This window comes from Enhydra lutris, unplaced genomic scaffold, assembly GCF_002288905.1.
Source record: "Enhydra lutris kenyoni isolate GAN:26980312 unplaced genomic scaffold, ASM228890v2 scaffoldscaffold13, whole genome shotgun sequence".
In the NCBI taxonomy this organism is placed as follows: Eukaryota; Metazoa; Chordata; class Mammalia; order Carnivora; family Mustelidae; genus Enhydra; species Enhydra lutris.
The window spans coordinates 41,579,642-41,591,803 of record NW_019154097.1 but is presented as its reverse complement, the minus strand read 5'-3'; the positions used below and the strand labels follow the sequence as shown (position 1 = coordinate 41,591,803).

Genomic DNA, 12,162 nt, shown 5'->3' with positions numbered 1-12,162 from the left:
CCGGACCGGCCCCTCCACAGCACGCGCCGCAGGCTGACGACTGACATTTGTTGTCTGAGTCTCTGTCTTTGACGGTGTCCACGTCGTAAGGGTAAGAGTTCGTCCCCCTCCTTCTCGCTAACTTGCCGACATCCACGACCCCTCGGCTGCTGGAGCGCGGTCAGGGCTCACTGAGCGTTCGCCGGAAGAATGAGACGCCCACCAGCACGGTGTAATGCAACTGGCGTCCTTTCAAGGACCAGTACATGTAGCCTATTTTACTTTTGGGTTTCCCAGGTTTTGCTATTATAAAATGCTCTAATAAACACCTTTAAACATAAAACTGTCTTTCTCTTTAAATCAGGTTTTCAAAAATAAAAGCTTTTGTGATATGCTGCCGAAGTGCTTTTGCAATACCCGTATTCTGCCTTAATAGGATATGGGCATTTTGCCAATTTGATTTAAAAAAAAAATGAGCTTTTCTTCGCGGAAAGTGAAGAGCTGTTCACAGTTTGGAGCTCTGTTTCCTCATCAGTGACAATTCACGTTCTGCAGCCCCTGTTTATTCAACCAGTCAAGTCTTAACCTCTGTTTAAGGTTTTATTTCTTTATTTCAGAGAGGGAGAGAGAAAGCAAGCGTGAGTGGGGGGGAGCAGGAGAGGGAGAGGCGGACGCCCCGCTGAGCAGGGAGCCCCCATGTGGGACTTGATCTCGGGACCCCGGGATCAGGATCCGAGGCGAAGGCAGACATTTAACAAACTGAGCCAAGTCTTAACATTTTTTAAATGAAACGATGAGATTTTAGCATTAAGGGTAGGTCAGGCCTGTTTTATGCAAACTGTTTTTCCCAGTTTGTCTTTCCAGTTTTTGTGATGTTTGATTTTATTAGATACTTGAACATATTCTGTAAAGTTTTTGGCCTTTGGAAACTTTGTGAGTTCTTACATTGTTTTTATATCTGCAAGTTGTTCCGAAAGTGTGTGCTTTCTTAGTGTTCGTATCACCACGAACGTGCTGGGAAACACACTGCTCTGCACCGCACACCTACTGTATCAGGAACCGTGGGGTGTGACCCGAAATCTGTGTTTCAACAAGCCCTCCGAGTGACTCTCCTGCAGGAGAAAGTTTGGGAGCCCTGGTCAAGAAGGGCCTCTTTCACCTAAGGTTTCTTTGGAGCTTTTTGTGTCATTTAACTCTTCGTAGTATTTAGTATAAAGAACATAACTGAATTATTTTTCTTCCAACTTCCCATTGATCTATGATGCTTCTCTTATGCTATATTGGTTTTAATACACATTCAGGGTTCGCTTTTTTTACAGCTTTATTGATATATATTGATATATGCATGTATCAAAAAATTCACCCTTGTAAAATGTATAGTAAATACTCAGTATTTACCCAAAGTGTGGAGGCCGAGAAAATTAAGGCCATCCCACCTCAAGTTTAGCTCATGTAGGAAACAGAGGCAGAAGAAAATCATTAAAATTCCTCACCTACTGACAAGCCCTTGAAACAGACAGAGTGGCTGTCCCCTGGGGACTTAACTGCCCTCACCTTGAGGTTTCGCTAAGGACAATCCTAGCCTGACCGACCCCCCCTACCCCGACAGGTCCGACCAGAATCCTGGTCTGGTTAAACGTCAACATTTTTTAAAAAAATATTTTATTTATTTATTTGACAGACAGAGATCACAAGTAGGCAGAGAGGCAGGCAGAGAGAGAGGAGGAAGCAGGCTCCCTGCGGAGCAGAGGGCCTGATGTGGGGCTCGATCCCAGGACCCCGGGATCATGACCTGAGCCGAAGGCAGAGGCTTTAACCCACTGAGCCACCCAAGCGCCCTAAATGTCAAAATTCTAAAATTCATTGATTTTAGTCACTTTGCCTATATTTTCTTTGTTTGAGAGGGGAAATGGGTTCGCAAAGGTCCTTACCGTGGTTGAAAAAGAGGTTGAGGATGGTCCACAGCCCTGCGAGTTGTACCGCTGGCCTCCCGCTCAGCCCGAGCACTTGCTTTTCTAACACTTCATTCTACTTTAGGGTGCTTTCCCATCTTGTTCACTGGACACTAACCCATCTGGGTGTCAGTGAGATCTTGCCTCAGTGGCCTGCACCAGTCCAGTCTCGTCTGTCTCCTCAGTCACCGGAACAGGAGACCACACATGAGTGTGGACGTGCGTTCGAGAAGAACGAAGGGTTTCTGGGATGCTTTGCCACCAGCCCCTGCCACGTCGCTCGCATATGAATCCCGAGCCTGGTTTTCCGCTGAGTGAGGAGTCAGGTTTCGTTATCTGGGAATTTCACTTTAGCAGAAACCAGAGGGTTTACAACCACAGGTGACACATAAAGAAGAGGTCAACTCTGATCGGGTTTCGAACCACGGGACTAGAAGCATCTTTAAAATAAACACTCAAGAGGAAATTCTAGTCTTTAGAAAAGATTTTATTAATTAAATTTTTAGGATAGAGAATTTTTTTAAATAACTATGATATTTTAAAAAATTATTCAGTATTTAATGACGTTTTCAATTAGAAAAACCTTGAACCCTAAGAACAGACTGTGCACAGCGGAGGCTACCAGAGGGGAAAGAAGGTGGGGACCAGCTCTGTGGGTAAGGATGGGGCTTAAACACTGACTTTTTAAACCAAAAGCAAACCGCACCCGGTCTCAAAGCCTGTCTGGGGACTCACTCCTGCAGGGCACCACAGGGCACGCCTCCACGGGAGAAGCTCAGACGCCACCGGGGCCCTCACTCCTTCTGAGGCGATCTGATCTGCACGAGGAGGGAGGCGTCGGGACTTTTACATCCGCTCGATGTCATAAAGGGCTGGGACGAAGCAAAAATTTAATGTAATCTGTGCAGTATCAAAAACAGTCTAGAATTAACGGCAATTTGAATGACTCCCGGGAGGCGTCATTCCAGACACAAAGCAGGGCAGGCGGCCCGGGAGGGAGCAGGTCCACTTGCCTCGGGGGGGACAATCCACAAAGGCCCAGGGCCCAGGAGGGGAAGAGGAACACGTACTCGCTCCCTACAACAGACCAGGACCAGCCTTCCGGCCTCTTACAAGTTATAATTCAAAGCCATCAGTCTCACTCTGAGGACAGTGCGCTTGCCCTGCAACGGTCCTCTGGGGAGTCCGGTCAGGAGAGGCCTGGGCTCCGGAAAGCAATGGCGGAGCTGCTGCCTCCCCAACCCCGGACGTGACTCGCGTCCCCATGAGCCTTACAGCCTCCTCTGCGTGAGACAGATCTTGCTAATGTGTCCTTGGAAAAACCTCGGTGGGGGGCGGGAGGGAGAACCCTCTGGGGCCGCCAGCGCTCGTCCTTCAGCGCCCCACAGCCAGATAATCTCAACATCCGGAAATGTCCTTTGACTTGTTCTTTCTCTGATATCTCGTGTCCTTGGGATCAAAGCCTCTTTCGCGGGCACCAAACACGGCCCAGCGCGGAGTTCTGGCCGTATAATCCTGTGCGCCGAAGGTGGCCGAGCCCCCGCTGTCTTCGTACTCCCGCACCAGCTCCTGGAAGCGGTCATAATCGATCCACGTCCACCACTCGCCGCCGACCTTAAACTGGAGAAGAAAAGTGCAGTTGGGTCAGAAGGAGAAACATCCATTAAACAATAATCACAGTAAGTATTTTAAAAATTCAAAAATAAGCCTGAATTTCTCTTCGCCTATCAAGTGGAAGAAGATGCTTTCACACTCAGATACGGCTCCGCGGCAGAGCAGAGCATGGCACGCCGCTGTGCTGGGCTGAGGGGAGAACTCGCCCCGGAACCGCACGTCAAGTTCATCCCAGCAGCGTCACTGAAAGAAGGTTAATTAAACTGTTCCGGCTTTATCAAGTGTTAATGGATGAGCTGATTTCTAACTCCTGCTGTTGCCACTTTTTATCTGCCGTGAATTTGCCTGTTTCTGTCAGCAGCACCCGGGGGCCCCGTTTTATTATTAAGCTCGGCCGGAGCGATGGGGGAAGCTTTAGCCAACGACTTCTAATTCCGAAACGCGGACTAAATGCTCCAACTGGCCCGGTTAACCTAACATGAATACAATACCTCGTTAGTGGAAGGCTCGTTAAGGATTTCAATTCACTAAAGGGAATAATCCAGTTTGGACTCTTCAGAAAATTGCTTCTCAAAAGTCATTGTCGAACGATGACCAGGAATGAAGAAAACAGAAAAGGAGTCGAGGAAGCTCCGAAGGGATCACTCATTGCACTACGAAGGCTTCGGACTCAAAGCCGCTCTTCTGGAGCTCCGCGTGCGAATACATAACACCCAGTGCCCGATTTATAACGGAAAAGTCATCCTGGAAGCTGCTGTCTTCTAAAACCCTGATTATGAGCCAAGGGAAGTAACAATTTCGTGTTCTAGCTGAGAAAAACGCTGAAAATGTAGAGCTGCCCGGATTCGGAATATTAAAATGTGCTGAACTTCAACGACATCTGATTCTGTTACCCAACAGCTAAGAGGTTTCTAGTGGGGAAGAAAGACCAAATAAATGGCAAAGCTCAGTCCGTCCACGAATCCTGAGAAATTACCTTCTGAGAAGACCGTTCTCTGGGATGTGCCCCGGGCCTCCAGGAGCGCTACACCCTGTGATAGCAAAATCCGCGGCCCCCACACCGTTCTCCCTCCGGGGACAGGCGCTCCCATGTCCTCCGCTGCCACGAAGGCCACCAGTCAGCCCTGGTACGGAGCCTCCGAGCTCCAGAGGTAAAGGAGCCGCACCGCGCCCGGGCCCTCACACCTGCACGCCGTCCGGTCCCACGACTCCTCGTGAGCAGCATCTCTGTGGTCCTGACACAGGCCTGTAGCTCGGGCCCTCGTTCCCGGGACCCCGCGACAGCGCCCCTGCGGACGGGTCTCCTGATCCCCGTCCGGCCGCCCCCACCCCCCGCAGACCGAGACTCCGAGCTCCCGGCGCCTACGCGGAACGAGCCCCATGACTGGGAGCCTCCCGCGTAAACACCAAACCTCCGTCTGAGGCTCTCCACGAGCCGACCGCCCTCCCACAGACTCCCGTCCTACTCCCTCCGTCTGACGAACCCCGCCTCGTGCCTCATGGCGCCTCACACACGCCCCTGCTCTGGGAAGTCTTCCCGAACCCCTCAGACGGCGACGGTGCACCCGCCGCAGGACCTCACTCCCCCGACCTTGGCCAACAACGTACTAGCATCGCTTCTGTAGTGACCTCCCCAACCCCCGGCCCGACACTACTACTGTCGCCTCTGTGCCTGTAGCGGACTCGTCGTTTATGAATTCATGCTGGCACTGCGGGGACACAAGGGCCCGTCCCCGTCCCCTGACGTCTAGCAAATCCGGAAGGCCACACGGTGGAGGAAACTTCCACCTACGCTACGGACACCCGGGGATGCGGCGCTGCTGTGGGCGCCGTGGCACAGAAAGTGCGGTTTTCGCAGTGTCGCCACAAGAGGAGGCGCCACGCTCACACCTTACTGCAGCCGGGTGACGCTCCGGGTGACGCTCCGGGTGACGCTCCGGCTAGCGGGTGTCGCTCCGGGTGACGCTCCGGCTAGCGGGTGTCGCTCCGGGTGTCGCTCCGGGTGACGCTCCGGCTAGCGGGTGTCGCTCCGGGTGTCGCTCCGGGTGACGCTCCGGCTAGCGGGTGTCGCTCCGGGTGACGCTCCGGCTAGCGGGTGTCGCTCCCGGTGACGCTCCGGCTAGCGGGTGTCGCTCCGGGTGACACTCCGGCTAGCGGGTGACGCTCCGGGTGACGCTCCGGCTAGCGGGTGTTGCTCCGGGTGACGCTCCGGCTAGCGGGTGTCGCTCCGGGTGACGCTCCGGCTAGCGGGTGTCGCTCCCGGTGACGCTCCGGCCGACGCTCCGGCCAGCGCAGGAGCAGACGCTGCCACTCCCGGGTGTGACGGTAAATAACGACGGCTACCTTCCTTCCTCCCGCCTGAGGCAGTTACGGAGAGTTAACGATGGCCTTGGCCCAGTCGCAGACATTTAAAAAATGATTATAATCTAACGTGGTGTGTTCGGGAGTCAGGTTATGCGAGTGCAGAGGAAGATGTGGTAAGTCACTCCCATGCCCCCAGGAGCTCGGCCCTACTGGGGACGCTCTGCTTTGCTTGCTGGGTGAGACAGATAGCGGAATTCTCGTCCCATGCCTCTCCCTGCGGACGTGAGATCTCTAGGTCTCTTCTGGATTCCAAAGGCTGACGCTGCGGGGTCCGTCGTCCTGGTCTTCCTTTTCCCTCAAACTCCAACAAGCATCACGTGCCACGGGTATTCCAACAGGGACTAAAAGTCTAGCTTAAACTACAGCAGCAGACATAAAATCTTTTTTCATCACAACTTAAAACAAGAAATACATTTTGCATCTCAGTCTAGTACACACACACACACACACACACACACACACACGTTCTGGAAACACAACTTTCACAAACCAACGGCGATGATTTCTTTAAAAAAAAAAAAAAAAAAAAAAAAAGGAAGTCACTTGCGGTAGGCGGCTTGGTTCCCTGACCCCTGAGGCGGTGACGATCTGGTCCCCTCTGCCGGTGGGATTCTGCGCTGGCTTAAAACGGAGGACGCCAGCTGTGCAGACACAACAACTGCAAGCTAACGTTCTGACCACGGATTGCTAACCTCGAAGAAAAGCGGGTGTATTAGCTGTTCGGTATCTACTGTAACCGGATACCACAGACTGGGTGGCTGACGCGGCAGATACTGGTTTTCCAACCGTCCGGAGGCTGGAAGTTGAAGACGAAGCTCCCGGCAGAAGCTGTGGCTTCACCGGTTCCCTTCTCAGTGTGTGTGCGGGGGTGTCTCTTCTCAGGAGGATACGACCCCACCAGACCAGGGCCCCACCTTTATGACCTTCATTTAACCTTAATTATCTCCTGAGAGCCCTCGTCTTAAATACACACCCCCTGGGGGGGTCAGGCTTCAGCATGTGAGTTCTGAACGGACCCAAATCCTCAGTCTAGAACAGTGGGTGACCCTCAACTTAACGCCAAGCCACCAGACTCCTACGACAAAATGAATCTATTTGTGCCCCCTCCGAAGACAATCAGAATAATTCTAAATAATAACTCAGAAAAAGTCAAACTGTTTCTGGGAAAAGGCGGGAGCTGAAAGAGCGAGCGCCGGCACGCCGGCGGGGACACGTGCTGAAAGACAGAGACGCACAAACCAGAGTAGAACCGCAAACCACAAAACCCGAGGGTCAGTGTGCCGAGACGGGACGCCACTTGCTTCCGGAACTCCTCAAACCCGGCAGAGTAAGGGAAGAGGCAACTCTGTGCAGAATTACAGACACACTCAGAAGCTCAAACACACACAAGCACAATGAGGTATGGTTAAAGCCGGCCCTGCTGAAAGCGCTGGGCTCCGCGGCCTTGCAGGGCAGGCGGGCCAGGGCTACGGTCCCACCGTCCACAACAAACGGCAGCTACCGGGGTCTCACCTCATTATTTTCTCTTTCACAGCGGGAAAATGTCACTGAACAGAATAATGGCAAAGAGACTCTTTATTACTTTAGTGTCTAAAAGGAGTCCATCCAAGAGGACAGAAAAACACATGCCTGTACTTCGCTTCTTGAAATCCCACGAGGGTGACACCGAAGCTGTGTCTGCGAGATACATAAACCTGTAAACGTAAAGAGATCAGGAGAGGACAAAACAGTATCAAAGTTTTAGAAGCTGCAAGAATGAGGGATGGGCGGTAACTGGCTTAGCAGACCCTAGGGCACTGCGTCTAAAACCAGCAAATCCTGGATTCCACCTGACTTATGCCTCAGAATTCCCCACAGGCCTGGGAGCTGGTGGCACAGTCACCTCGGGAAGTAGGGGCAGAAGAAGCACCAACTTCAACCCACACCCTCAAAAAAGCCCCAACTGTTAGAAACTGTTAGAATCCCAAGTTCCCTCCATACCGCTGAGCAGCTGCCCAACCATCCTCCCCAGCAGAAGACAGGAGGCTTATTCTCATAAGACAGTAAGAGGGAAAACCCATGGACTATGGGGTAGCAGGAAGAACTGAGAACAGGGCTATCATATCAGAAACGAGAGTTCAGAACAGCCCTGTTCCCTGCCTGCTTCCCCACCCCCGATAGTCATGCAGCCTGGGGAAAAAAGGTGACCCTTCCGGCCAGCCCAAGAGGACTGACTGAAAAGTACTATTTGGGTTTTCCCCAAGGCAATGACTCAGATAGATTTCTCTAAGATAAAGTCAAGCCCAGTCCATACGCTTAGGACTTTCAATACATTTTTTAGTTTCCCACTTAAAGATGAACAGAGAACTAACAAGAGTACTAAAAGTAAGCCAAAGGAAAAAAGTAACAGAGGAAAGAGAGCATAGGCAAGGAGAAAACAGCAGACTAAATAAGATAAAAACCCAAACAACTGAACTAAAGCAGTTGTCCTCAGAAAAATAAGACAATACTGTATCCACAAAAAAGTTGCTATACAAAAGAGCACTCAAGGAATGAAAAGAACCTTAGACTTTAAAACTATAGGAGCAAAGATGAAAGGTTCACAGTAAAGTAAAGAAAAAAAATGTTAAGAGAATTTCCTAGAATGTAGAGTAAAAAGACAGAAAACAGGAGAGAAGTTACTAAAAAAATAAATAATAAAGGACTTGCCCAAGAGACCTAACTTTAAAATAACACCAGTTTTTGAAAGAAAGGAGAAAAAACAGCAAGGAGGAAATCCTCAGTGAAATAATCCTGGAAACACATTTTATGAAGTGAAAGCCCTGAGTTTCCAGATTAAAGGGGAAGAGGAAGGATAAGAACAGTCACACTGCCTGAGGCACATCTCATTGAAATTTCAAAACAAGGGAGACAAAAGGAGATCCTAGCAAGGGAAATATGGTCACACGCAAAGGATTCAGGATCAGAATGCCTGCAGGGTCTCAAACACCACACGGAAAGCTCAGTGGCGCTGATGCACAGGGCCCACTGCGTGACAGAGAATTCCATACCCACCTGAACTATCAATCAAGTGTGTAAGGAGAAAAAGAACATTTTTAGGAATTTAAGTTCTCAATAAGTTGGACATTCCACACAACCCTTCTCAGGACTCTTCTGGAGGATGTTTCACCAGAATGAGACAGGGATCCCCAAAATAAGACACCCCACACAGGAGAGAGCTCAAGGAAGGCCCAGTATGGCAGCTGTGTATCCACAGCAGGTGGGCCAGAAAGTGCCTCTGGGGAGACTCTGGGGAGACATCACGGCATCAGGGAAATACAGATCAAAACCACAGTGAGGTACCACCTCCCACCAGTCAGAATGGCTAAAATTAACAAGTCAGGAAACGACAGGTGTTGGCGAGGATGCGGAGAAAGGGGAACCCTCCTACACTGCTGGTGGGAATGCAGGCTGGTGCAGCCACTCTGGAAAACAGTAGGGAGGTTCCTCAAAAAGCTCAAAATAGATATGACCAAGTGACTGCACTACTGGGTATTTACCCCAAAGATAAAAATGTAGTGATCCAAAGGGGCACGTGCACCCCAATGTTTACAGCGTTAACTTCCACGATAGCGAAACCATGGAAAGATCCCAGCTGTCCATGGACAGATGAATGGGATGAAGAGGATGTGGTACACACACACACACACACAGGAATATTACACAGCCATCAAAAAACGAAAGCTTGCCATTTACAATGATGTAGAGAGAACAAGAGGGTATTATGCTGAGTGAAATAAGCCAATCGGAGAAAGACAATTATATGATCTCAATGATGTGGAATCTGAGAAGCAAAACAGAGGACCATCAGGCAAGAGAGGGAAAAACAAAACAGGACAAAACCGGAGAGGGAGACAAACCGTAAGAGACTCAATCATAGGAAACAAACAGGGCTGCTGGAGGGGAGGGGAGTGGAGGAATGGGGTAACTGGGTGATGGACATTAAGGAGGACATGTGATGTAATGAGCACTGGGTGTTGTGTAAGACTGATGAATCACAGACCTGTACCTCTGAAACTGATAATATATGTTAATTTAATATTAACTATTTTATTATTTATTATTTAATATAAACTGTTTTAATTGAATTAAAATAGTTTTTAAAAATTTTAAATAAATAAATAGATGAACATGACAGAGAACCCAACCCATCTGAGAGGAGATACAGGTGGCAGAGAATTTGAGAGTTCACTTAGCTAAAGAATACAGAAATCTAGACAAAGAAAAAACAAGTAAATATTAAGTCTACGGAAGCCAGAAGGCACGCTGGAAACAAACAGCAACCATAGATGACTGTACTGCTCCACAGTGAACAGTGTCCATCTGGTCCTGTAACACGTAAAACTATGGTGTGCGCACAGGGAAGGTGTGGTGAGCAAGGGCAGGGGAAAAGCCTCATCTCATCTTCCATAGTATGAAGAGACAATGAGAAAAAAACAGTGAACAGCAGCAATATTAAGCATGTTATTTAGAGATGTAAAGACAAATACCAAAATAATCACCCAGAAGTTGAAAGTGGTTGTTGCTTGAGAGGAGAAGGAGCTATGTTTGAGGAAAATACGAGGAACTGCTGATTTTTGTAATAAACTTTGACTTTTTAAACTGTCTCTGTAGAATTCTGATAAAACTAAAAAGCAAAATTTTAAGTAGTAACAACCAATCTCTCAATGCCAAGGAAGAGTATTAACAACCGAACCAGCAAACACGGCGGGGAGGAAAGTGGAGGCTTGCACGACAATGGTAGTGGCCGCCATTTATGAAGCGTCCTACTGAGCACACGGCACTACGTCTGGTTCTCTAGCTTGCGTAACCCCCTTAAACAAACTCATGTGGTTGGACTCTCGTCTTTAATACAAGGGCAAAAGTCCAAAACGGCCAAGTAACAAATATGCCAAGGTCCTATCCTCTGTGTGGAAGAGCCAAGATTCCAGTCTGTGGGTGTTCAAGCCCTGTGGTCGTTACGCTATCACACACCGTTAGCTGTCAAGCCGGAAAAACGACAGAACTCGTAATCACCAGGGTGTCTCTCAAACAGCTTGGAGGGCAAAGAGATTTTTCTCACCCCTGGATCTATTTAAGTGTAATATTCCTGCGTTAACTCCCTTTGCTTAACTGGTCTAAAAGCTACAGGAAATAATCCGTGTGCTCCACGTTCTTCACGTCCCTCAACCTTCCTCAACATAAAGTGTGCATGTGCGGAGAAGCTGTCCACTACTTCTCTACCCACATACTGTCTGCTCCAAGGCAAATGCAGGGAGACGAAAGACTTACATGCGGACCTCGAGCATTAGCCGGCTCTGCCTTTGAGTGTTCTGTGTTATGTACACAGCTTTTGTCCCTTCTGGCAAAATAATAATTAAAAAAATACAAGTGCCACAGGGAGAGCTATTCTTCCCATTATCTTAACTGGATCCCAATAGCATAGGCAGTCTAGGTGAGCTCACTTCTTCTGTTTTCTGTAGGTGAAGAACTGATTTCCCACTAGTTTCAACAGTGTCGTCCATATACAGACATCAATGCGGAATATCCACAGCCACGTCAAACTCAAAATGCCACATACAAAAATTCTCACCATTTGGCCTGTCCATCTTGTGCCTCAACCATGCTGTGCCGAAGTTATACCAGCTCCTAAATGATAAATACTGTGTAGCTTCTGGAAAAGCTCTAATCATTCAAAGGCATCATACATCTACCCAGCCAAGAGTGCAGGAAATCCTGCATCTGAGCCAAAAAGAGCAAATCAAGAGCTACTGATTAATATCACCAGTGGCAACAGTTTGTGCAAATTCTCCTGCCCATGATACGTGATATTCTCTGCTGAAAAGTCAAATCATCAGCACCTTAGGGAAGACCCTTTATTATAGCCCCATTACAGGCAAGGCACTAGTCTAGCTGCCCTGTACCTGTCACTTTATTTAGCCACCACAGTAACCCTGGAAGCAGAGTTACCCTCTTCTTCCGATAAGAAACACGAGAAACGGGGAGTCTCGGATTTGAAAATAGATCCACCGCTTCACAGTTCAGGAGCTCCCAAGGCCACCTTCACTTCTGTCACCAATCGTAAATTAGGGGGTTCCCAAGACCATCTTCAGTTTGACAAAACCACTAGGAGGACCCACAGAATCCAATGAAAGCTGTTATAGTCAGTATGGCTCATGAGAGCATAAGGACACGGATCAAAATCAGCCGAGGGAAGAGCCACATGGGGCAGACTTCAGGAGAGCGCCATCCGTGG

The 12,162-nt window shown here is 49.1% G+C and overlaps 1 protein-coding gene across 1 annotated transcript in view; it reads right to left on the bottom strand.

Annotated features, from left to right (window-relative positions):
• Window positions 1–2,478: 2,478 nt before the first annotated feature.
• LOC111146247 (S-adenosyl-L-methionine-dependent tRNA 4-demethylwyosine synthase-like) overlaps window positions 2,479–12,162 on the bottom strand; it is a 204,297-nt gene continuing 194,613 nt past the window's right edge. Inside the window, exon 16 of the mRNA XM_022501708.1 lies at window positions 2,479–3,551. Coding sequence (XP_022357416.1) covers window positions 3,330–3,551 — 222 coding nt within the window. The 3' untranslated portion in view covers window positions 2,479–3,329. The remainder of the gene's footprint in view (window positions 3,552–12,162) is intronic.